General features: G+C 40.9%; 1 protein-coding gene across 8 annotated transcripts in view; it reads left to right on the top strand.

Annotated features, from left to right (window-relative positions):
* The window catches only part of PPA2 (inorganic pyrophosphatase 2), an 85240-nt gene extending 60195 nt beyond the window's left edge, over positions 1 to 25045 (top strand). For 7 of the 8 annotated variants that reach the window (XM_081095805.1, XM_081095803.1, XM_081095804.1 and 4 more), the window contains 5 exons: positions 5677 to 5804; positions 7079 to 7164; positions 15656 to 15725; positions 22556 to 22592; positions 24843 to 25045. In XM_081095805.1, the coding sequence (XP_080951931.1) occupies positions 5677 to 5804; positions 7079 to 7164; positions 15656 to 15725; positions 22556 to 22592; positions 24843 to 24871 (350 nt within the window). In that variant the 3' untranslated portion in view covers positions 24872 to 25045. The remainder of the gene's footprint in view (positions 1 to 5676; positions 5805 to 7078; positions 7165 to 15655; positions 15726 to 22555; positions 22593 to 24842) is intronic. The other variant, XR_013996237.1, reaches the window with a different exon arrangement.
* The last annotated feature ends 652 nt before the right edge of the window (positions 25046 to 25697 follow it).

The raw sequence follows: 25697 nt of genomic DNA, 5'->3' as shown, positions 1-25697 counted from the left end.
TATCTCCGGGCCTAATCTGCAGTCTCCACAGCAGCTGCATATCAAGCCTTGCCTCTCTCTCTCTCTCTCTCTCTCTCTCTCTCTCTCTCTCTCTCTCTCTGGGCCTTGCCAGCAGCCGTGGCAGCTGCTGATCAGGCCCCACCTCTCTCTCTCTCCAGCCCTCGCCAGCAGCCGCAGTGGCTGCTGATAAGGCCCTGCCTCTCTCTCCGAGCCTCTTTCTGGGCCTGATCTGCAGCTTCTATGGAAGCGGCGAGGTCGTTAGCCCTCCAGCCCTCCTGTACCCGCTTCACCCTGCCCACCTCCCCATCACCCTGCCCACCCGCTGGCTGCCAGCCTTGCTGTGATAGGTGCCTGTGGGCTGTGAGGTCGGGACTACACTTCCTGGTGACTGGTTGTCTGTCTGGTCGTTTAGGTCGTGACGATCCTGGCTTTTTATAATGTAGACTAGAGGCCCGGTGCACAAAAATTTCTGCACTGGCGGGGGGTGTCTCTCAGCCCCACTTGTGCCCTCTCGCAGTCTGGGACCCCTCGGGAGATAATGACCTGCTGGCTTAGGCCCACTCCCCGGTGGCAGAGGGCAAGCCCAATCCCTAGGTGCCTGCCCCACAGCCTCTGGTCGGGCTCAGAGCAGGGCTGATTGGGGAGTTGGGGCACTGCCCCCTATCATACACAGAGCAGGGCGGATCAGGAGGTTGCGATGTCACCCTCAGTCACGCTCAGGGTAGGGCCAATTGGGGGGTTGGGGCGCCGCCCCCTGTCACACTCAAGGCAGGGTCGATGGGGAGGTTGCGGCGCCACCCCCTGTCACATACAGAGCCAGCCGATCAGGGGGTTGGGGCGCTGCCACCTGTCATGCACAGAGCAGGGCCCATCAGGGGGGTTTGGTCTCCGTACCCTGTCACACACAGAGCAGGGCCGATCAGGGGGTTGGGGAGCTCCCCCCTGTGATGCACAGAGCAGGGCCGATCAGGAGGTTGTGATACCACCCTCAGTCACACTCAGGGTAGGGCCAATTGGGGGGTTGGGGCGCCGCCCCCTGTCACACTCAAGGCAGGGTCAATGGGGAGATTGGGGCGCCTCCCCGTCACCCACAGAGCAGAGCCAACGAGGGGGTTGGGGCACTCCCCCGTCACACTCAGGGCAGGGCCAATGGGGAGGTTGCGGCTCTACCCCGTTACACACAGAGCAGGGCCCATGGGGGTCGGGGGGGTTGGGGTGCCTTCCCCTGTCACAAACAGAGCAGGGCAGATAGGGAGGTTGTGGCCCTGCCCCCTGTGACACACAGAGCCACAGGGCGATCAGGGGGTTTGGTCACTGGCCCCTGTCACGCTGCTCCAGGGGGCAGGAGGCCTCGCGGCTCCGCTGATCCCAATGCTGGGAGGCATATTACCCTTTTACTATATAGGATAGAGGCCTGGTGCACAGGTGGGGGCCGGCTGGTTTGCCCTGAAGGGTGTCCTGGATCAGGGTGGGGGTCCCCACTGGGGTGCCTGGCCAGCCTGGATGAGGGGATGATGGCTGTTTGCAGCTGGTCACACCCCCTTCAGGGTGGGGGGTCCCTACTGGGGTGCCTGGCCAGTCTGGGTGAGGGGCTGATGGCCGTTTTCAGGCTGGTGGGTGACTGAAGCTACCAACCTCTCCTTTTTTCCTTTTTTTTTTTTTATTCTTGGATTTATGGCTGTCACTGGAGCTGAGAGCCGGCTTTACCTGTGAGACCTCGCTGCTGAAAGCAGGTTTCTGGTTTTGTTTACTTTCTGTATTTGAAACTTTGTTGTGACTCCAGCTCTGAGATCCCGGCTGACTGAAAGCAGGTTTCTGGGGTTTTGTTTAGCTTCTATATTTGTAACAATGTTTCTTAGCAGCTCAGAGCCCAGCAGCGGCAGGCAGGGAACCTGGCTTCCTCCGTCACTGGACCAAGCAAGCCTCCTGTTCGTGTTAGTTGCCTGGCTGCCGGCCGCCATCTTGGCTGGCAGTTAATTTGCATCTTGCTCTGATTAGCCAATGGTTAGGGTAGCGGAGGTACAGCTAATTACCATGTTTCTCTTTTATTAGATAGGACTAGAGGCCCGGTGCACAAAAATTTGTGCACTCGGGCGGGAGGGGGGATCCCTCAGCCCGGCCTGTGCCCTCTCGCAGTCTGGGACCCCTCGGGAGATAACAACCTGCTGGCTTAGGCCTGCTCCTGGGTGGCAGAGGGCAGGCCCAATCCCTAGGTGCAGCCCCTGGTCGGGCTCAGAGCAGGGCCGATTGGGGAGTTGGGGCGCTGCCCCTTGTCATGCACAGAGCAGGGAGGATTGGGAGGTTGGGGCACCATCCCCTGTCACGCACAGAGCAGGGCCCATCAGGGGGTTGGGGTGCCGCCACTCTCACACTCAGGGCAGGGCCGATGGGGAGGTTATGGCTCTACCCCATCACACACAGAGCAGGGCCCGTGGGGGGGGGGGTGGTGGTTGGGGAGCTCCCCCCATCAGGCACAGAGCAGGGCTGCTCAGGCGGTTGGGGCCCCGCCCCCTGTCACGCTGATGCTGGTGCCGGGAGGTGTATTACCCTTTTACTATATAGGGTAGAGGCCTGGTGCATGGTTGGGGTCGGCTGGTTTGCCCTGAAGGGTGTCCTGGATCAGGGTGGGGGTCCCCACTGGGGTGCCTGGCCAGTCTGGGTGAGAGGCTGAGGGCTGTTTTCAGGCTGGGAGTGACTGAAGTTCCCAACTGCTCCTTTTTTTCTTTCTTTTTATTTTTATTCTGGGCCAGCTTTACCTTGAGGCTTGGCTCCAGCTCTTAGGCCTCCGCCGGTTTCTGGCCTTTGCTTAAAATGTTGGGAATCTGCTCACTGAAGTCTGGCGGTATTTGTTACAGTGTTTCTTAAACTGCCCGCTCAGAGGTGCAGCCACAGGCGGGAACGTTGGTTTCCTCCAACGATCCTCCGTCACTGAGGCAAGCAAGCCTCATGTTAGTTTCAAGCTGCCTGGCTGCCGGCCCACCATCTTGGCTGACAGTTAATTTGCATATCTCGCTGATTAGCCAATGAAAAGGGTAGCGGTCGTACGCCAATTACCATGTTTCTCTTTTATTAGTGTAGATTAGCCTAGATTCAGCATTGGTGCTCCTGTGGACATCAGTCAGAATATTTTAAAGAAGTCTTTGTTAATCATCCAGGGAATTGATCAAGTAGATCTTAATTAAAAGAGTTTCATTTGTAATTAAAAACAAGAACTAAAATAAACTTAGCTTTTCCTTTTTTATTTATTGTCAGTAAATTAAAAATCATTCATAAAAATGTTTATGAAGGGGTCCAAGAATGGCAAATAGAGTAAGGTATAATGATGAGGTCATAAATTTAAGTCACAGAAACTTATTGATTTGCCTTTCTGATTACTCACCTTGAGTGGACCAAAAGAAGTTTTTCTCCTTCTGAATAACAAAACAGTGATTTGAAGGAACTAGGTATTACCTAATTTACAGAATTTTTTTTCACAAAAATAGAGATAGGATGTAGGAAAATGAGCAATAGAAAGCTCGCCTTGGAACAAAACTCTTCTAAAAAGATAAGTATAACAATAATCAGAAATTGAAGAGGATCTATTAAATGTTGTTTGGGGGGTATGACAAAGACTTCTGTGACTTAGGATACGATTTATAATACTAAAAAGAATTCACTATCTTGAACATCTTCCATCATTTAATCAATAAATATCTATACTACTAAAAGGGTAATATGCTCATTAGACCAGGAGGCCTTCTGGGAGACCTTTCGGACAAAGTCATGGTGGTGGGGCCGAAGCAGAGGTGGTTAGGGACGATCAGGCCAGGAGGGGAGGGCAGTTGGGGGTGATCAGGCTAGCGGGGGGGCAGTTGGGGGCAAGCAGGCCGGCAGGAGGGGCAGTTGGGAGTGATCAGGCTGTCAAGGGCTGGGGGGCAGTTGGGGGCGAGAAGACCGGCAGGCGGAGTGGTTAGGGGCAATCAGGCAGGCAGGTGAGTGGTTAGGAGCCAGTGGTCCCAAATTGTGAGAGGGATGCCCGCAGGGATCGAGCCTAATCTGGCAGTTGGACATCCCCCGAGGGGTCCCAGATTGGAGAGGGTGCAGGCCTGGCTGAGGGACACACAACACACACACCACCACCCCCCACCTGCCGCATGAATTTCATGCACCGGGCCACTAGTCAACTATAATTAATAGAGCAAGTGTAGCCTGTGTTCAGTTTCAAGTGATTCTTTTCCCTCTTACTTGTAATGTTCCTGCTATTTGCTCCAGAATTAGCTTAGAATCTAAGGCCTAGATAGATACATGGCCCATTGGCATATTATAACATTTTAATTTTGAGTACCTTTAGGCAGCATACTCTGTCTTCTGTTTGCCATGGTGCCTATGGTGTCTGCCTTACCACACTCATTTCAGTGTGTGAATCATCTGGCCTCTGGAGGCATGTGTAACTCTTGCTAAACCTTTACACAACAGGAAAAAGGCAAGCATAAAAATGCTCACCTTTTCCTGACATAGCTAGTGAGTGAGGATTCCCACAAGGCTTGGATGAGCAAGTCTGAAACCATATGATCTTTAAATTATCCCTGTGCATGGTGTCTTCTCTGGTTTCTGGTTATAACTTTCTAATTTTTCAGTATTACCAAGTCTGTTTGTCATTTGCTATAATATATTATGCATAAAGGACTATGCTAAATTAAGCTTTAAGCCACAGTCTGGTGAAGAGTAAAGGCTTCTAGTTTTACCTAATTATTCCTCATACTTTTTCAATTAATATTTATTGAAAGGATATATTTCTTGGGAATCTTTATGGGGGTAGGAGGCCTATTATTAATATAGTAATATCCAGTTATTTAAACATGAATGCCCTTGAAATGTAACAATCAAGATGTTTACATGGTAACAGAACTTAAAAATAAATCCTGTAAATCATTACAGATTTTGGAATTAAAAACTCTGGACCATCTATGTATCATCCTGTTTAAAGTTGACCTGTCTTCATTCTTTCTTACTCTGCTTTATTTTCCTTCATCATACTTTTCCGTTGCTTAATGTATTACATGTTTGTTTCTCTATTTGTTATTTGTCTCTTCCTACTGTGCAAGCCATGAGAGTAGGAGCTCATTTCCATTTACTGTTCTCTTTCACTGCTTAGAACACTATCTGACACATAATGAATGAGAAACTTATTAAATATCTGGTTTATATGTTCATGAAACCTTTCTTATCCAACTTTAATACGTTCTCTTCTGGGTACTGCCCTCTCCTTTCTATGTTCAGTGTTCCTTTAGCTTAATATTTCTTGAGCACTGATCCTGATGTTGTAACTTTCCCTACTTTAGCCCTCCATTGCCAGCAGGATGACATCACACTTAATTTTCTTACTGCATTGCATTTTGTTGTTTGTCTGTTTCCTTTCATTAGCCCTCTGAGCTCCTTGAGGAAAAGAACTTGGCTGTTCTCATCTCCTGTACCTACGACAGTGTCTGAAGATACTCAGAAAGTGTCTGTAGAATGAAGTGTAATATTCACATTGCAATACCGGAGTCCAGCAGGGAAAGGACATATGCTGACGATTATGCTGCTTGTTAGCAGAGTCACACTAGACTGTGTGTTTTCTCCCTCCCTCAGCTCCACGCTCTATAAAGAATGAATTTTTATTTTTAACAAAAAGTCTTCTTGTTTCTTCACTTACAGATATTGATGATGTTCGGAAGTACAAACCAGGTTATTTGGAAGCTACACTTAATTGGTTTAGATTTTATAAGGTGCCAGAGGGAAAACCAGAAAACCATTTTGCTTTTAATGGAGAATTCAAAAACAAGGTGAAGATAATACTCTTTATTTTAAAACATACCTCATAATACCTGTACAATACTTTTTCACGTATGAATATTTGTATATAGCATGATAGCAAAAGTCTTAATAACTTTTATACTTAAGGATATTATTTCATGATTTTTATTAAAAAAATTTTTCAGGAGATCTCTCAGTGAATCAGTAGGCTAGTGAAGATCTATATCCATCTATTTATCTATAGGTATCTCTTTCATCTAAAAAAATGAGGGATTTCCATGATGAATCTAATTCTTCCAATTCTCTAGGAAGAAAAATCTTCTATTTACTATTCTGGAGAAGATACAGTTACTTACTATTAGTGTAAATCAATAGGGGCTTGTCTCCTATGTGCTCATTTTACCGTGACTGAATCAAGCTGCTAATTTAAGAAAGCATTTGAATTATCTCACTGTCATAGGACTTTTTAATAGAATACCATAAACTGTCTCTAATATGATGCAAATGGAGAAAATAGCCAGAGAGTTAAAGTGTAAAGCATGGAATATTTTTTAAAGTTATTACCACTATATGAATTATGCATTATAATCCAACCTTTAAGTGGGTGCTAATAAATAAATTATATTTTATAAGTAAGCCATGTTAATGAAAACTAAAATTTGCAATAAGGCCCAGCCAGCATGGCACAGTGGTTAAGCATTGATAACCTATGAACCAGGAAGTCATGGTTCAATTCCAGGTCAGGGCACATGCCCTGGTTGCCAGCTTGATTCCCAGTAGGGGGCGTGCAGGAGGCAGCCAATCAGTTTGACTTGCTCATCATCCATGTTTCTATCTCTCCCTTTCCATTCTCTGAAATCAATAAAAATATATTAAAAATAAATAAATAAAAGTAGCATTTACACTAAGTATTTTGCTATATAAGAATTTATTGCTGGACTCAATATTTTTTTTAAAGAATCTTTATTAAAAGAACCTTTAGATCTAAGTCTTTTGTATAGGATTATGTATATGTATAAAACTGTGCTCAATAAAACTTTATCTACAAAAACAGTGGCAGGCTGGTCTTAGGTTGCCAACCTCTGATTTCAATAATCCCCATTCCATTCCATTTAATAGATGAAGAAATTAAGATTTAGTGAGATTAAGCAACTTACCCAAAGTCCAACAGCTGGTAAATAAGGATGCCAGAATTTACACTCAAGTTTGCCTGACTCCAGAGCTCATATTCTTATAGAGAGTATGTTAGTATAACGATGTGATGATTCCTATGACTTTTTTTTTTCTTTTGGTTTGGAACTAGGCTTTTGCTCTTGAAGTTATTAAATCTACACATGAATGTTGGAAAGCGTTGCTTATGAAACAGTGTGATAGAGGGGCTATAAGTTGGTAAGAATTTGTCTTTTTTACTTATTGTTATTTTATTATTAATTGGTAGTAAACAGTCATATAATACTACTCAGATCTGATTTTTTTTTTAAGGAGTTGCAATTTTTTTGACTTAAATACTTACAGAGCACCTGTTTGGAATTCATTACTAAGTGTTGGGCACCATGAAACTAATAATTGACTCATCATTTTTCAAGGGATTTATAGATTAGTGGGAGCATTTATAATATCAGTGGTTATTGTAATATATTGTGATATGTGCAAAAATGGCCTGAAAAAACATTAACAGTTTTTCAACATGCAAGCATATGGTTATTGTATTTATCTTATAGCTACCACATCATTTCTTAATAAAAACAAAAAAGCCATCTTATCCAACAAGATCTGGATCATTAGCTGATGGATTCAGAGGAATCAAACAACAGTAACATATATAACTCATTTATTTTACTTTAAAACAGTTAAATGTACATTTATTCACCTATTCCTGGACATAAGGCTAAGACCTTTTCTGTATTGATTCCATATAGATTATATATATTCTTGCGTAAATGTATAATAGAAAATAAAGATCAGGTCCTATAACCCTTAAACTCCTTACAATGAAAACCCTTATAAGTTTGAAGGGTATGTTTTTTTCTAACCTTTTACAGTTGCCTTACCCCACACCTTATTTTGCCATCAAGTTTTTATAGTCATTCATTTTGATTAAGGCTTTTTAGAGCCTCAATAGTGTTTACAGCCTCGGAAGTTTTAGAGCCTACTTTAGTGTTCATAGAAACAGTTCTCTTTCCACACTCCCTTCATCTGTGAGCATAATTACTGCATACATTATGAAATAATAGCAACCAAGACAACAGACATAAACAAGTTTGAGAACAAAACAGCTGACTGTTGGTGAGCCTAACTGTGGGAAGCAACTTGACGTCCTGGAGAGCAGATCCTGCCCCACTTCACTGTTCCCTTCTCTGAACAGGAGGAACTGGAAAACCATTCTCTTTCAGCAAATACTGACTAGGGGTCTACTGCCAGGTCCTGTCCTGATACCAGTACAGTGGGGCCTTGACTTACGAATGTCCCGACTAACGAGTTTTTTGAGATACGAGCCGTCTCTCGGCCGATTTTTTGCTTTGAGTTGCGAGCTAAAATTCGGGTTACGAGCCAGCTTCAGATACCCCACCGCTAGTTGGCACAGCGAACGTCACAGTGAACGCCACAACATCAGCCCAGCATCACGTGTCTCACTCATTCACTTTAAGATTTGACATATGAGTAATTTGAGTTACGAGCTCCGTCACGGAACGAATTAAACTCATAAGTCAAGGCCCCACTGTATTACTGCTGTGAAGACAGTCCCTGCTCTTTTGGAGCATAAAGTCTGGAATCAAAAGAGACATTAAAGCAGTGGTTCTCAACCTTCTGGCCCTTTAAATACAGTTCCTCATGTTGTGAACCAACCATAAAATTATTTTCGTTGCTACTTCATAACTGTAATGTTGCTACTGTTATGAATCGTTATGTAAATATCTGATATGCAGGATGGTCTCAGGTGACCCCTGTGAAAGGGTCGTTCGACCACCAAAGGGGTCGCGACCCACAGGTTGAGAACCGATGCATTAAAGCAACTGTTAGAATAAATTAATCAGATGAAGGAAAGAAATAGGCTCAAAGAATATTTTATTCAGGTCATCAAGAGGCTCATCTTACCTGTGGCACAAATGCTTGGGCATTATAGCTTCAGATTCTATTTCTCGTGCAGGCTAATGTAACACCCTCAACTCTGATATCCTCCTCCCCGTTTTCTTACCGCTTGTGCTGACTACTCTCTCTTTTTTTCAGCATATTCTTAAAATTTAGGTATTTTTTTCTAATTTAAATAGAATAATTTATTAACAACAAAGTCTTCCAGTCCTGACTATCCTAGTAACTGGTAGACTGAGTTCATCTTCATGGTCAGGTATTCGAAGCCAGCTATTAATGTGATGAGCTAAAAGAAGACATCTCTAATTGTCTAAGAGGAATTTGCTTGCTGTTCACTTCCTTACTTATCTCCTTGCTAATCATACTTTCTGAAAAGCTCTTGCACTCCTTGAGGGACTTGTGTTTTTCCCCAAGCTTCCTCAGCTACACAGCTGCAGACCATCGCGTTGGTTAGCTTTTCTACTGCTTGAGATCACTCCTTCTGTGCAGATTCTAATTATCTGCATTTTGAGGGTGACTATTTCTAAGCTCTGGCATCATTTTGCTCTAGTTTTTGGTAGTGATTAGGATTACATTAGTAAGAGTTGACATTTATTGAACTCTCCTATCTTCCAGGTTCTATGTATTTTATATGTGTTATTTCATTAATACTCACCAGAACCCTATTAATCTCCATTTTACCCACGAGGAACTGAAACCACAGAGATTGAAGGTCACACTGGGCGGTGGAGCCAGGATTTAAGCCAGGTTCCAAGTCTGTTTACTTAACAGCTATAGTATGCCTCTACCATTTTATTTTATTATTATTTCTTATAATATTTTTATTGATTTCAGGAAGAAAGGGAGATGGAAAGAGAGATAGAAACATCAATGATGAGAGAGAATCATTGATTGTCTGCCTCCTGCATGCTCCCTGCTGGGGCTCTATCCCACAACCCAGGCATGTGCCCTGACCAGGAATCAAACTGTGACCTCCTGGTTCATGGGTTGATGCTCAACCACTGAGCAACCTCAGTCAGGCTACCTGTACCATTTTAGAGAATACAATAAAATAAGTTTTGTTAGCTTAAAATTACATGTGCCTAGGTCATTTAAAGACAAAACCTTTAGAATATTAACACATTTTTTATTTTTATCACTACGTGACGTGTAAAATATATCCAAAGTTGTTGCATTTTTGTAGTCTTTCTTTTTAGTGAATAAGTTACTCTCTCGGTTCCTTAAACCGAGCTGTTACAGGCGAGTACGCTGTCCCTCTTCCCTCTTTAACCTGTTTTCCCCACTGCATTCAGTTTAGGCTCACCTTATTTACCACTGCCGTTCTCTAAACAGCGCACAGCCCGTCAAAAGAACCCAGGGAAACTCTGAGAAAACTTAGCTGCATTGTCCCTTTTGTAAGTCTAGTGAGTTAGAATCTCTAAGCCTTTATAAAAATGTTTTTAAAGCCCCTAATGAGCCTCTCTGTGTGTGAACCATAAAACACGAACTTTTCTCCAGAAGAACAAACAAGGCCTTTCAGGACTGGACCCCTGTCTGGTCTCACTTTCCATCACTTCATGCCTCTTATTCCTGTTTCAACAACTGAGCACTGCTATCACTCCTCATAGGCACCTGGTTATTGGCCTCTAGGCCGTGACTGTTTTCTTGGCCGTGATTGTCTTCTCATTTGTGAACTGGCTAACTTCTTCATTTTTTAAGACTTACCTTTGACTGCATCTCCTCTAGGAAACGTTCCCTTATAGTAGCCCCAGTGCTGGTTAAGGCGCCAATACACTCTGTTCCCTCTGTGTGTTTCTATCATTGCATTTACCATAGTGATTAACCAATAACACCCCCCCCCCCCGCCCCTATTTGTGGTTTTGCTTTCCATGGTTTCAGTTACCTGCAGTCAACTGCGGTCTGAGATATTAATGGAAAATTTCAGAAAAACAATTATAAGTTTCAAGTCAACACTGTTCTTAGTAGTGTGATGAAATCTCGCATTGTCCTGCTGCAGCCCCGGATGTGAAATATCCCTTTTTCCAGTGTATCCTCCTCACCCATTGGGCACTTAGTAGTTATCAGAAATGAGACCATATCCACATACCTTTATATTCGAGTATATGTTAGCGTATATTGTTATAATTGTTCTACTTTATTTCCAGTTAGTGTTCATTTCTCACTTAATTTATAAGTTAAACTTTATCATAGGTATGTGTGTATAGGAAAAAACAGTGTATAGAGTGTTCAATTCTGTCCGTGGTTTCAGGCATCCACTGGGGGTCTTGGAACATATCCCCTACAGATAAGGGGGGGGGGGGCTGCTGTGTTTTATTTGTGAATTTGTGTCCTCTAGAAGTTCCTTGAAAGCAAATGAATAAAACTGCCTTAACCATCTTTATTTTTCACCTGACATGTAATAGCTACTTAATAAATCCCCTTTGAGGTAAACTGTTGAATAATATTTTAAAGCTAATAAATATTCGTTGTGTTTTAAATCTAGTAGTGACTCTTCTGTTTCCAGGAGCACTGCATTTATTAAATTCTTTAATTGGTATTTTGAGTAATTATCTTATTCACAATAAGTTTTGTTATTTTTATTATTTTGGTCCCACTGTTTAATGTTTACTCTGAAGGCGATATAGTCTTTTAACAGAAAGAATTTCATTAAAATAACTGTAAACTCCTTTGTAGGAGAAACAGAGGGGTTGTGTTTTTTGTGTGTGTGTGGTTTTTTTTTTTTTTTTGCCATTTGGGTTTAATCATCAATGCCTCTGACGCTCTCTTCAGCCACAGTTTATTTATCTCATTTTTAAGAGATCCGAAGTGTACTGTTCTTTTTACCAGCTTATTTTATTTCACTGATTATTTGTTGTGATGCAGTTTTTCAAGTTTTGATTACTTCTCAAATGCCCTTCTAGTTGCAAAACTGCTTTAATTCAGTTATCATTTTTGTACTCATAAATTATTTTGTATTGCAACTACACTTCTGTTTAATATGTTCTATACAGTATTGTCCAAATTATCTTTGAAAAATAGAAATGTGATTGTCATTTTTATTCTTAAAAACTTCATGTGGTTCCCTTTGACGACAGAATTTGACCCAGTTCTTCCACACATTAAACTTGTCAAAACCTACTTGTCCAGCCTCATTCTGTCCCCTCTCATCTCACTGTCTTTCCTCCATGAATGCCTGCTCATTCTTCAAGAAGTAGTTTAGATGTCACCTCTGCAAAGAATTTTTTTTTCTGGTCAGAATTAAATGTACCCTCACCCGTGCTCTTACATCACCTGAGCTGTACACACCCCTCTGAAGAACTTGGGGCGGTGCATTATTTTTTCTTTTTTATGCTCTAAATTGAGTTTGACCTTCGCACTTAGTGACAGGACTTGACAGGTAGTTTATGCTTACTGAATGAAAAAATGAAAAAAAAATTCCAAATAGTTGAGATCTTAAAATTGTTTCTTTTTACCTTGCAGAGGGAGGTGCATTTGATCTTATACAGATGGCTCCAATTCTTTTAACTTTGTGTAGATTTACTGCAGTGTCACTTCTACAAACTCTGGAGGTTATAGTCCAAAATCATTGTCATTCTCTTCTCTCTTTCCCTCCCTCCCTCCCTCCCTTTCTCCCTCCCTCCCTCCCTCCCTTCCCTCTCTCTCTCTCTCTCTCTCTCTCTCTCTCTCTCTCTCTCTCCCTCCCTCTCTCTCCCCCCCTCTCTCTCCTCCCCTCTCTCTCCCCCCCTCTCTTCCCTCCCTCCCTCCCTCTCTCCCTGTCTCTCCTATTTTCTTGACTACTTTGCTGTAGAATGAAAAGCCTGGGCAAATCTATATCTTGGACCTGTCTTTGAGGATTCTCATGAGTTTGAGCCTTTGTCTGATTTGAGATGGTCTTGAAAAAAAAAAATTTCTCTTTACTAATGTTCTATATTGCGGGCCGTAAATTTCATCTTTTATGTGTCTGTTCATTATTTGCAGGTAATTTCTTTTTCTATTTTTATTTAATCAATTTTTGCACTATTATATATCTACTAATATGCCTTTTATCATTTTTAAATGCAATTTGGGTTTGTTATACACAGCATTTTTTGTATTGCTCATCTGTTGCTCTAATGTCATGTCTGCTTATTTTGGTAAGTGAGATTGCATATGGGCTATATAATGTTTATAAATTTATAGCAAAATATTTGGTATCCTATCTAATAATAGACAAAGGTTGAAATTAACTGTACCTCCGCTACACTTCCCATTGGCTAATCAGCAAGATATGCAAATTAACCACCAACAAAGATGGCGGCCGGCAGCCACGCAGCTGAAGCGAGCAGGAGGCTTGCTTGCTCCAGTGATGGAGGAAACCAAGCTTCCTCCCTGCTGTGGCCAGGCTCTGAGCTCCACTCTAAGCAACAAAGTTGCAATTGTAGAAGCTAAACAAACCCCAGATACCTGCTTTCAGCAAGTTGTGGCCTCGGAGCTGGAGCGGCAACAAAGTTTCAATTATAGAAAGTAAATAAATCCCAGAATAAAAAGAAAAAAAGGAGAGGCTGGGAGCTTCAGTCGCTTGCGCCGGTGGGCTTGGCCAGCCTGAAAACCCTCAGCCCCTCATCCAGACAGGCCAGGCACCCCAGTGGGGACTCCCACCCTAAAGGGGGTGTGGCCAGCCTTAAAACAGCCATCAGCCCCTCATCCAGGCTGGCCAGGCACCCCAGTGGGGACTGCCACCCTAAAGGGGGTGCAGGCAGCCTGAAAACAGCCATCAGCCCCTCATCTAGGCTGGCCAGACACCCCAGTGGGGACCCCCACCCTGAAGGGGGTGTGACCAGCCTGCAAACACCCATCAGACCCTCACCAAGGCTGGCCAGGCACCCAAGCAGGACCCCCACCCTGATCCGGGACACCCTTCAGGGCAAACCAGCCGGCCCCCACCTGTACACCAGGCCTCTATCCTATATAGTAAAAGGGTAATATGCAAACTGACCCTAACAGCAGAAAGACTAGGAATGACTGGTCACTATGCCACACACTGACCACCAGGGGACAGACGCTCAATGCAGGAGCTGTCCCCTGGTGGTCAGTGCGCTCCCACATGGGGGAGCTCTGCTCAGCCATAAGCCAGGCTGATGGCTGCCAGTACAGCGGTGGTGGTAGGAGCCTCTCCCGCTTCCTCAGCAGCGCTAAGGATGTCCGACTGCAGCTTAGGTCTGCTCCCCCTGGCAAGTGGACATCCCCCGAGGGCTGCCAGGCTGCCAGAGGGATGTCTGATTGCCAGTTTAGGCCCAATCCCCCGGGGTGCAGGCCTAAGCCAGCAGGTGGTCATCCCCCGAGGGGTCCCAGACTATGAGAGGGCACAGGCTGGGCTGAGGGACCTTCCTCCCCCCGCCCCCAAGTGCACAAATTTTTGTGCACCGGGCCCCTAGTCTTATTATAAAAAGGGAAGCAGCATATTCTTTGTAGTCATATTTAATCTCATTTGTGGTAGACACTTATCAGCTTAGTCATCTTTCCATTAAATGATTTTTCTGCTTCTCTTGTTGGCCATGGTTTGATTTGAGAGCTAAAATGTTTCCTAAATATTGTCAGCTCCATAGGGGCTCTAGTTCAATAGGGCTCTGTATCCCCAGCATCTATAGATGATTTAGTTTTAATGTTAGAAACATTGTGCATAGTATATTTACCATACATCATGGTTTTTTCAGAGGATTAGCACTTAAGACTGCAATGTCTAATTTTTTGCCTTGTTCTTTTTAAATTTAGTTTTAACTTTCTTTAAGGAAACATCTGACTTATGAGGCTTTACCTTTTTCAGTTTTTTAAATAAACATGGGATGTAGAGAAGAAAATAAAAATAGTCTTAAAGATGATAATGCCAACTTTCTTATCCACGTCAAGAATGAAAATAAATCCCATGTTTTGAGTCTGGATAAAAAGCAAACTAACTAGTTAGTATAATTGTTATACCCAATGTCTGATTATAGACAGATGTAGTTAAAAAGATAGATAGGTAAGTAGGTTAGGTAGGTAGGTAGGTAGATAGATAGATAGATAGATAGATTTTCTTATATATATCCTGACATATTTCATAAACCATTGTGAAAATTAATAGTAATTTGATAATGTATATCCTGTAGATTCACTTACGGGCGTGTGTGTGTGTGTGTGTGTGTGTGTGTGTGTGTGTTTCATCTATTATTTATCTCCTTTAGGAATCCATTTTAATCTGATTTTTTTATGAAATTATGTTTGAGAGGAAGGATGCCTTTGCTTTGATGCAGGAGGTAGGACAAGGTACTGGGTGGTGTCATGCTGCATTGATAGCATGGTGTTCCCATTGAATGGAGAAGCTTTGACTGTAGAGAGCTGTTACTGATCATGGAAGGAGCTGGCGTCTTATGCCTACCAAACTTCCTTACTTGTGAGAAAACCGAGTTTTCATAGTCATATGATTTTCTCTCACCACTCTTAGTTTAATCTTCCATACCTACCTTTCAGTGGCCAATTAGTGTTTATCTCCTCACTTAGAGAAAATTTGTCCTTATAGTCATCATTCTGTGGGTCAAATTTTTTTTTCTTTCCTTCAGTAAAGGTGAAGTGTAGTTTTAGCTTATCCTTTTATATATAACAGGGTGCAGTTGAGATTTGTATACTTTTGTATAATTTTATTTTGAATTCTGGAGCATGAAGTGCTGCAGAGCACTTGGTCCTTTTCACCAGCTAGAATCATATTGTCAGTGTGGAATATTTGGACTTGGTTTTCTTTTGGGTAATTGCTCCTTTTTTATCCTGTGTAATAAAAACATTCTCTTTTCATTTGCAGCACAAATGTGCAGATATGCGATAGTCCTTATCATTGTGCTCAAGAGAAAGCAAGATCATTAGTTGAATCGGTAAGGGAAAATGTCCTTTAATCTTATGTCATAAGGAAGTCTATAAAGTTAAAAAATAACACTAAAATCTATTATTTTTAATCCGGGGAATTTAAATCAAAACCTTTTAATTGAATCATTAAGTTTTCTTTTCTAAAGTGCATTAACCATTTAATTTCATATGATGCTCTTTTCCTTAACATCACCAATTTATTGTTGTTTGTATGCATTTGTTCTCTGTGCAGTTCTGTTCTCATGAGTTTCCCACCAGTCGGTGGCAAAAGTGCAACTGGCTGCTGTATAGGTGCATTTTGGCTCAAGAAAAATGAAATAAATAAGACCCTTTTTTTCCATTTAGTTTGGCTATCTCACAAGCTTTCGACTTCCTAGCTAAGAAGATATCCTTGGACATTTACATATCCTACTGTTTTTGCTGCCTGGAAACAACTGAATTTATTAACAAATTGGTACTTGTATTGGTGCTTTAATTTTTAAAATAGAAGGGAAGCTTGGCAGGCGTGGCTCAGTGGTTGATCATTGACCTATGAACCAGGAGGTCATGGTTTGGTTCCGTCAGGGCACATGCCTGGGGTTGCAGGTTCAATCCCCAGTGTGGGACGTGTAGGAGGCAGCCGATCAATGATTCTCTCATTGATTTTCTAAATAAGATTCATATTCTGATAATCAAGTCATATTGCTATATGGTATTTTCAGGAATGATCTTAGGCTAGAAATACCATTTATAAATTAAGTTTTTAACAAATAACTCTTTATGAGGTAGGAAACTAGTGAATTTAGATGTTTATTTCAAGGAACAACAGACATCTTTGCTTATGATGACTGCTTCAAATTTTATTTTCTCCACTAATTCATCAAGTATTTGATTAGCGCCTGTTCCATGTTGTGAGATTCTAAGTGCTAGGGATGCAGTACTAAGGAAAATACATAAAAACCTGCCCTTGGATAGAATGCTAACTATTCCAGTTGGGGAGGTGGATGGTTATTAAATACACAAGTAAAATACATGGTGTCCTGGAAGGTTATTGAATGGAGTCAAGGACAGCCTCACTGAGGAAAGGGCTGCCATGAGACAAGATTCTTAGACGGGAAAGGAAGGAGCCAAGTGTCTGTGAAGGAACAGCGCTCCAGGCCACAGTCCCAAAGGCCATGAGGCAAGAGGATGCCTGGTGTGTCCTAGAAATACCTGAGAACCAGTGACAGTGGAATAGAGAGAGTCCAGGGGACAGAGGAGGAGAGGAGATCAGAAAAGTTTGGTTCTGGGGTTGGAAATGGAGGCAAATTATTATGAAAGAACTATATTATGGTCTGTAAAGACTATTAAGAATTTTATTTCTCATTCTGAATGGGATTGGGAACCATTGGAGGGTTTTGAGCAAAAGTGATATGATCTGACTTAGATTTTAACAAGACACTTGGCTGCATTGCTGAGCAGGGACTATCGGGAGGTCAGGGAAGATGCAGAGAAGCCATTTTAGTAATGAGGACCACCAAATCATTTATTTTCTTCAGGTTTTCAATTTTGTATCTATGTAGATTACATTCTGAACTTAGTTCTCATCAGTATTTACTATTACTTTTTTAAGGGAAAAATTTTCTTTTTTTTTATATATATATATTTTATTGATTTTTTACAGAGAGGAAGGGAGAGAGATAGAGAGTCAGAAACATCGATGAGAGAGAAACATCGATCAGCTGCCTCCTGCACATCTCCTACTGGGGATATGCCCGCAACCCAGGTACATGCCCCTGACCGGAATCGAACCCGGGACCCTTCAGTCAGCAGGCCGACGCTCTATCCACTGAGCCAAACCGGTTTCGGCAAAAAATTTTCTTTATCTTTGTCCAAGTAGTCTCAGATTAAGACTAACCACTTATTTTTGTTTTGGATTTATGAATAATAAACAAAGATACTTGTCTTCAAATTATCTTCAAGATTAAAGTTTCTCTTACATCCTGTTTTTTGTTTCCTGTCATATTACCAGGGAAGCCATCCTCTTTTTTAAAAATGTATTTTTATTGATTTCAGAGAAGAAAGAAGAGGGAGAGAGAGAGAGAAACACCAATGATGAGAGAGAATTATCGATCGCTGCCTCCTACACACCTCACACTGGGGATTGAGCCCAAAACCCAGGCATGTGCCCTGACCAGGAATCGAACCGTGACCACCTTATTCATAGGTTGACGAAGCCATCCTCTTGAAAAAAAAATTGGAGGACTTGGATATGACTTAGATAATTTGATTTGGGGAACAAGGTTAGAAATCAGAAATATTAATATCCAGCTTTAATTACATGGTTTGGTAACTGTTGTGCTTCCTAATAATGAAGAAAGTGCTTGCTGATTTTTCACTGAGAATCCTACAGTAGAAAAACAAAATCCCGAGGGTTCTTGGAATTTGTTTACAAATATAGACGTTTGAATTGATATACAATCACGAAAGGCATGGCTGTGTCAAAAACAGAGTTGACTACATAGATCTCAACACCCGAGGGATTATAAGAGGCAGGGAACTGCACTGCCCTGGAACGCTGGGTGTCTGGGCTGCAGCGTGCGGCCACTGTCAGCAGGAGTAACACTCTAATAGTTCAACCACAGGACCAGCCGATTACACTTTGTGGGCAAACAATGTGAATGGACAACTCACCAGAGAGGATACTTAAATGTCCAGTAGCATGTGAAAATTTATTCAGTCTCACCAGTAATCAGTGAGATCAATCTAAGACACAATACAATTCCATAGTTATCATTTAGCAAGTGTCAGAGATGCAGTGTTTTTAAAGAAGTGGTAAAAGGAGATCTCTCAAACTTGTTGATATACTTGATGCAAATATAAATTGGTACAACTACTTTGAAGAGCAATTAAGTAATTTCTAATAAAGTTGGACACGCTTATAACCCACTAAGAAATTACCCTTCTAGAGTCTATGGAGTTTTTAATTCATGTTTTTATCTGATCAGACATGAGAAAATTGGAAACTGAATAAATGTATACCGATTTAAAAATGTACACTGATTTAAAAATTTGTATGCCCAGAAAATCAGTAGATAAAATTAATAAAACCAAAAGCTAGATCTTTGAGAATATAATAAACCTTTATCCAGAATGATCAGGAAAGAAAAGAGAGAAGACATATTTTCAATGTCAGGAATAAAATAAAATACATCACTGCTGATTCTACAGATATTACGAGAGTTGAAAAATATTGTGGAAAACTTTATACCAATAAATTTGACACTTCATTTCACACCTTGCACCATCCTATATAATAAAAGCCTAATATGCTAAATGTCCAGTCAGCCATTCAACCAATCAAAGCATAATATGCATTACCACTCAAAGATGGGCAAAGGAAATAAAAATAAAATCAATAGGTACTAGCCAATTATATTTTTTTATTGACAAAGTTGATTAAACTTACAGTCTTAAAATACTTTCCCATTTTGTGTATGGATAACTAAGAAAATGCTTGTAGGAAGCTGATGGGATTGTTTGAAGGAGAGACACTAAATACATAGCAGTTGTATTAATTTAAAGTACAGTTCGTGCCTGGATAAGGGACTGAGGCCAGCATAAGCTTTCTTTGGTTGATAAAAGAAAGAGGAATACTTTGTTAAGGAGGACTCTAGATTTGTTTTAAAGAAATTAAAGATAGGAATATTCGTGAGAAGTATTTTTTAGAGTGGGGAAAGGGGAGGAGATCGCATTTTTAGAATGAGGGTATAAAATAACACTGACCATTTCGTGGAGAATTTCTCTTAGATGAGGAGAGGGTGCCCACATTCTTTACCTACTGAGAAATAGAAGTACCTGAAAACCCTGTGTTGGTTTCTTACAAGGAAAATATAATAGTGGTGGTTCTGAGGGTGAGAGTTGGGATTGGGGCACTTTTAGATACCGCTCTGTGCATTTCTTTGTTCTCCCAGTTTCTACAAGCGTTACCCTTGTTATTTTAAAAGTCTGGAAGTCAGTGGTATTTAAATAGCTGATATTTATCATGATCTCGTGTTGGTATTTTTAAATATAAATCCTGGTCTCTCTTTTAGCATATGCTAATATGGAAAAATATATAAAAAATACCTCCAAATTTTAATAGTTTACTACCTCTGAGTGTTAAACTTACCTATGATGTTTGTTTTCTTTTATATAAGACTTTGTACATTCTGAATATATTCTATCAACCAAGAAATACATTTTCAGAATGAAAAAATTAAAATAATCTGGAAATTATTTTTAAATAACATTTAATGGTAACTGTCTTAGGTAGAGTAGTTTGTTCATTTCTGTAACACTCTGTAGGTAATGAGAAGCTGCTCAGTTATTCTGTTTTATATGCCATACATTTTCTTCCTCTGAGCAGCTCCAGCAAGAAGCAGCTGCTGATTTTAAACAGGAAATCTAAACAGCTAACTTTTTGACAAACTTTGTAATATGTGTCCTACACAATTTAAAGAGCATAACAATTTCAAAGAACAGGCAAGTTACATTTTTTATAGTCTGTTTAGAAAACCAGAGTTATTGCATCCCAAAGGCCTAATCTCAGTGAGTAATATTTCATGTTGTAGCGTTCCTTTCACACCCAGATTCATTTCAGTTCTACCGTCCTCAAAACCAGCCATGGTTAAGCATTTTCGCCATGCTAGGAAACTGAATAGAATTTTTCTTGTTTTTTGAAGTACTTGGAAAATGTCAAGTACTTTTTATTATACATAAAATTTGTACAGAGGTCTTTATTTACATTGTTACATCATCCTTTTCTATGACAGAAAAAAACAAAGCATATTTGACTAGGGTTGTTTTTAAATAGAGTTGAAGGAAAAATAACTTCAACAATTTATGATTTGGGGGAGGGCAATGTATTAGGGTTCTCCAGAGAACCAGTCTGTAGTGTGTGTGTGTGTAGGGGGGCGGAGGGCTTGGGAAGCCCGAAAACTGCAGGGTGGACTGGCAGGCCAAAAACCCAATGGTACAAAGCTGGAGAATTTTCTCTTGCTTAGGGAAACTGGTCTTTTTGCTCTATTGGGGCCCTCAACTGATGGGATGAGGCCCACCCATCCAATCGCTTTACCCTGAGTTCATCAGTTAAATGTTAATCTCACTCCAAGGTGACACATTCACTATGATAGGGAATATTTTAATATTGCTGAAATGTAACTGTTTTTCCTGCTGAGCTGTTCTTATTCAGTACTGCCCTTAGACCTAGAGGACCCTGCTTTGGCCCTCATCCAATCCTGTCCCTCCCCACAGGAAAAGACCAGGGGACCAAAGTTGTGCCTTCACTGGCAGCCCAAGCCCCCCATTTTGGTACGTTCCATTCTGGAAACGTACGTTCTACTCAAGACCCTAGAAGTCTTTGCCCAGACAGCTGCAGGCCCGTTCGCAGGGTCTGTGTGGGCATCTGTCCAAATTCACACTCATTACTCTGTGGACTATGTGCTCACTGTTACTTCTGCAGGGCTGCGGGGGTGGCCATTGCAGGTAGGGGTTGCATAGATGGGTGGGCTGGAATTTCCACTGTTGTGCCAGTGAGGTCTCCAGTGCAGAACGGAGCCTGGGGTGGGAGGAGACGTGGGGCAGGGTGAGGCCCTGTGCCTTTTCTCGCGCTGCCATCCTCAGGCATTCTCTGAGGCATCCGAATGCTATGAGAGCTCCCAAGTCGGTACAAAGGTGTCTTTACAAGATGGTGGGATGACGCATACTTTATATTTTAGCCATTATTCTGATTTATAACTTTCAACTGTTCAGATGTATGGTGTCTGGTCTTTCTATCTTTACCCAAGACCTCAAATGCCAAAGGTAGGTCTTTTCTATTGAGGGTGAGCAAATTCAGAGAATTAGAAGTTGATTATTGAATTGAAATATGAAAAGTGCCCTAACTGGTTTGGCTTAGTGGATAGAGCGTTGTTGGCCTGTGGACTGAAGGGTCCCAGGTTCGATTCCAGTCAAGGGCATGTACCTTGGTTGTAGGCACATCCCCAGTGGGGAGCGTGCAGGAGGCAGCTGATCGATGTTTCTCTCATCGATGTTTCTAACTCTCTATCCTTCTCCCTTTCTCTCTGTAAAAAAAAAAAAAATCAATAAAATATATTCTTTTTAAAAAAAAGAAATATGAAAAGTGTGTTACAAAGTCAGGTTATCGTTGGGGAGATGAGGTTACAATTGGGGAAGAGCCCGTCATGTTCCATTCTTTGAGCTCGGTAGTGATTACATAGATGTTAACATAAGTATTCTTGGGCTTTGTGCCTTTCTGTCTATAGAAAATGGATCTTCTAATAAAATGTTTTTTATAAAAACTTTTAAAAATGTTTTCTTAGAAAATAATTTATATCTCAAGAAAACCTTTCTTTCAAACTTGTCCACCACAGGTTGTATTACAGCTGCCCTAAGAATCTTGGCCGCCATCAAAATAAACAAAAATCATCTTGAAAGTTCTAGAAAGCAACTGCATAAATTATATAGTTTGTATGTGTGTCTCTGTATGTGTCACGCACCCGCATGCGCATACTTATGAATGTGTGAGTTTGGTTTTTGTTCTCAGGACCTCAGCCAAGGAAGCAGCTGAAAGAAAACCTCTCTCCTCATTCCCAGTAGTTCCCAGGGGCTAATGAGAAAAGATATTTTCAAGCATGCTTTTTCTATTTGACTCTGTGTGGTTTGTTTATTTGAACGAGTGAGCAGTGATAATAAAGGCAAAAGGAAATTTTTTTTCAGGTTAGAGAACTATTACTAGTATGTGTGAACTTGGTTCTATAAAATATATGAGAAAAACTTTTGGATACAATTTCTACATCTAAAAATTCATTGTAATGGAAACTCTGTCCTTATCTTTCAGGTATCATCTTCAATAAGTAAAGAAAGTCATGAAGAAGGTATGGTACATTTGGGTTCTTAAGGAGCTAGAGGTGTAAATTTATTCGTTTGTAGTTAATGGAAGCCAAAAAGAAATTCAATAGATTAATTTAAAAGTTATATAAACTGGAGAGTATTATGCTAAGTGAAACAAGCCAGTCTCAGAGAAAGACAAGTATCACATGATCTCACTCATATGTGGAATCTAAAGAACAAAGTATACTGATGAATAAAACAGATCCAGAGACATAGAACCATGGAACAGACTGTCTAATCTCAGAGGGAAGGAGGGCGAGGGTAAGGGTGAGAAGAGGTCAGTCAAAGAGCTTGTATGGATATATGCATAACCCATGGACACAGACAATAGGGTGGTGAAGGCCAGGGGTGGGCAGTGAGGGGGAGTTAGGGCTAGCTAGAAGGGGTCAATGGGGGAAAGGGACATCTGTAATACTTTCAACAATAAAGGTATAATTTTTGAGAAGTTATATAAACTAAGTAAAATACTTTTCAAAATAGTCATTAAAATTTTCACATGAAGTAGTTTATTAATTTCAGAAAATGAGAAAGAGTACATTTATTACTTTTAGGCTAGAAAATGGTTGATTATGTAGTGACTTTTTTGGTGAAGTAGAGAGATTCCAGCTAGTTCTAATAAGCTTAAAAAGACTCCAAATATCTGATTTGGGATATTTTCTTCATCTTTCATCACTTTATTTATTTTGACTAAAGATCTTAAAAATAAAATTTGTAGCATGATTAAAAATGCCATATTTTTACTCCCATTATATTTGAAGCTGTTTTGAGAAACAAGTAAAAATATTCTGTGCTAAAAATTTCAGAATACAAGCATATGCACATATAATTTGTCTTTCAATATTTGGGTAGACCTTTGGCCTGTTGCTTGAATATACAACAGTAGAAGAATATTGAGCTTGCAAATTTGTAGAAAAAAATGAGCACTACAGACAGACCTTGGGTTACGTCAGACTTGACATACATTGTTTTGTGGTTACGTCGCCATCTCCCATTTATTTATAAAAAAAAAAAAAAAGTTCCGTCATTTCGATGTATATACATATGTGCTTTGTGTTTTTTATTATTTATTTACCACAAGTAAAGGTCAGGAATTGTTATCTTTCTTTTACTTTTTTTTTTTACTGTTTCACTTCATTATTGATGTGTATGTGCTCCATGTGAGTGAAGTAGGTGCTTATGTAGGTGGGTTCCGACTTACAGCGAAAATCGCGTTATGTCACGCAGTAGGAACAGATCTCCAATGTAACCCGAGGACCTACTGTATTTACTGTGAGTCTAGTTCTAGGGTGTTTAGAAAGGAGCAGAACCATAGAGCTGGCTTCATGAGGAAGCAAGCTCCATTCCTTATGTGGGGAACTAACCCATTGTTTTTTTTGTAATACTATCCCATTTTGTGTATTTGACAGGCAGTCCAATTTTACAGTTCAAGGTTTTTCTAGACTTTTCGTGCTGCAGCTAGGGTACTAACTTCTGTAGCATTCAATAGAGACTAAAATCACCCAGAGAGAAGTAGGAAATAAAGTGGGAAGGCTCTAGAATTTTTTTATTAATATTTTTTATTGATTTCACAGAGGAAGGGAGAGGAAAAGAGATAGAGAAACATCAATGATGAGAGAGAATCATTGATCGGCTGCCTCCTGCACGCCCCTTACTGGGGACTAAGCCCGCAACCCACGCATATCCCCTTGACCGGAACCAAACCTGGGACCTTTCAGTCTGCAGGCCAACGCTCTATCCACTGAGCCAAACCCGCCAGGGCAGGCTCTAGAATTTCTAATGTAGTTTTATGTAAGACTTGATCTAAATGAGAGAACTTAAGACAAGAGTTTAAAGGGAAGTAACTTTAAATAGAGAAATGTCATGCAAAATAAGCTTTTAAAAAATATATATATTTTTATTGATTTCAGAAAGGAAGGGAGAGGGAGAGAGAAACATCAATGATGAGAGAGAATCATTGATCAGCTGCCTCCTGTGCACTCCCTCCTGGGGTTTGAGCCTGAAACCCGGGCATGTATCCTCACCAGGAAATGGAACCATGATCTCCTGATTCATAGGTCGATGCTCAACCACTAAGCCATATGGACTGGGCCATGCTAAGCTTCTTGATTGTTTTTACCTGCCTGAACACTTCCTAAAGGTCTAAATTAAATTTGTCTTATTCTTCCTTCCTTCCTTCCTCCCTCCCTCCCTCGAACCCCTTCCCTAACACCCTTCTTCCCCCGTTTTAAACACAGAGCAAGTGTGGCACTTCCTTGGCAAGTGATGGGAACATTTGAAGTTCTGCCATCAAGATTCCAGTCTCTGAGGACTTCCAGACTGTCTCCCTCAAGTGCTGGAGATAGGCAGATCGATGAGAATTTGCTAACTTTCTGTTGAAACTCTTTTTTCCCCCAAACTTTCTGGGATATGCACTATGTAAATAAACACTGGTTTTGAATTAGTCTCCTCCAGATATTTATTGATATGATAAAGATTTCATTTAATTTTGTATCAGAAATTTAGAAACACTGAGTTTTGGCCAGTTCACATTTCTGTGCCCAAAGATTTTATTGGGCTTATTTCTATAGGTTAATGTAAACATTATAAATTTAGTACATTAATAAGATTTCTATAGATATTATTGTTTTCATTTTCATACCTTATTATCCCTTTTCAAGTCTCTTGCTGGCAGAGACTTCATTGGCAAACCTCTGTCCACTTATTAGTTCTGTGTAAATGTGTTTACATATTAAGGCTCTTAACTATAACTTTCTGTTTCAGAGTTCCGAAAGTCTTTGAATTTCATCCAGTTTCCGTAGTTTCAATTCTTATCTCTATGGTGATGACTCCCAGCTATACATAAAAAGCCCATGTCTTTCTCTTGGGGTCTGCCTATGGGACATCTCTCCAAATGCCTTAGACCCCTCTGGTCCAAAAATGACCTCCTGTTAATTCCTTTGTTCTTGAACAATTAAGTTAACATTCTTTTAGTCCCCCACTCAAACCCTTGATACCATATTGAACCTCTCTTCTATCTTTACTCATAAAGATCATCTAAATGTAATTGTTTGTCATTTTTGTTCATTCACCCCCATTCTTTGCTTACTGTC

The sequence above is a fragment of the Myotis nattereri genome (genome assembly GCF_964212035.1).
Source record: "Myotis nattereri genome assembly, chromosome: 1".
Lineage (NCBI taxonomy): Eukaryota > Metazoa > Chordata > Mammalia > Chiroptera > Vespertilionidae > Myotis > Myotis nattereri.
This window is presented reverse-complemented; position numbering and strand designations above follow the sequence as displayed.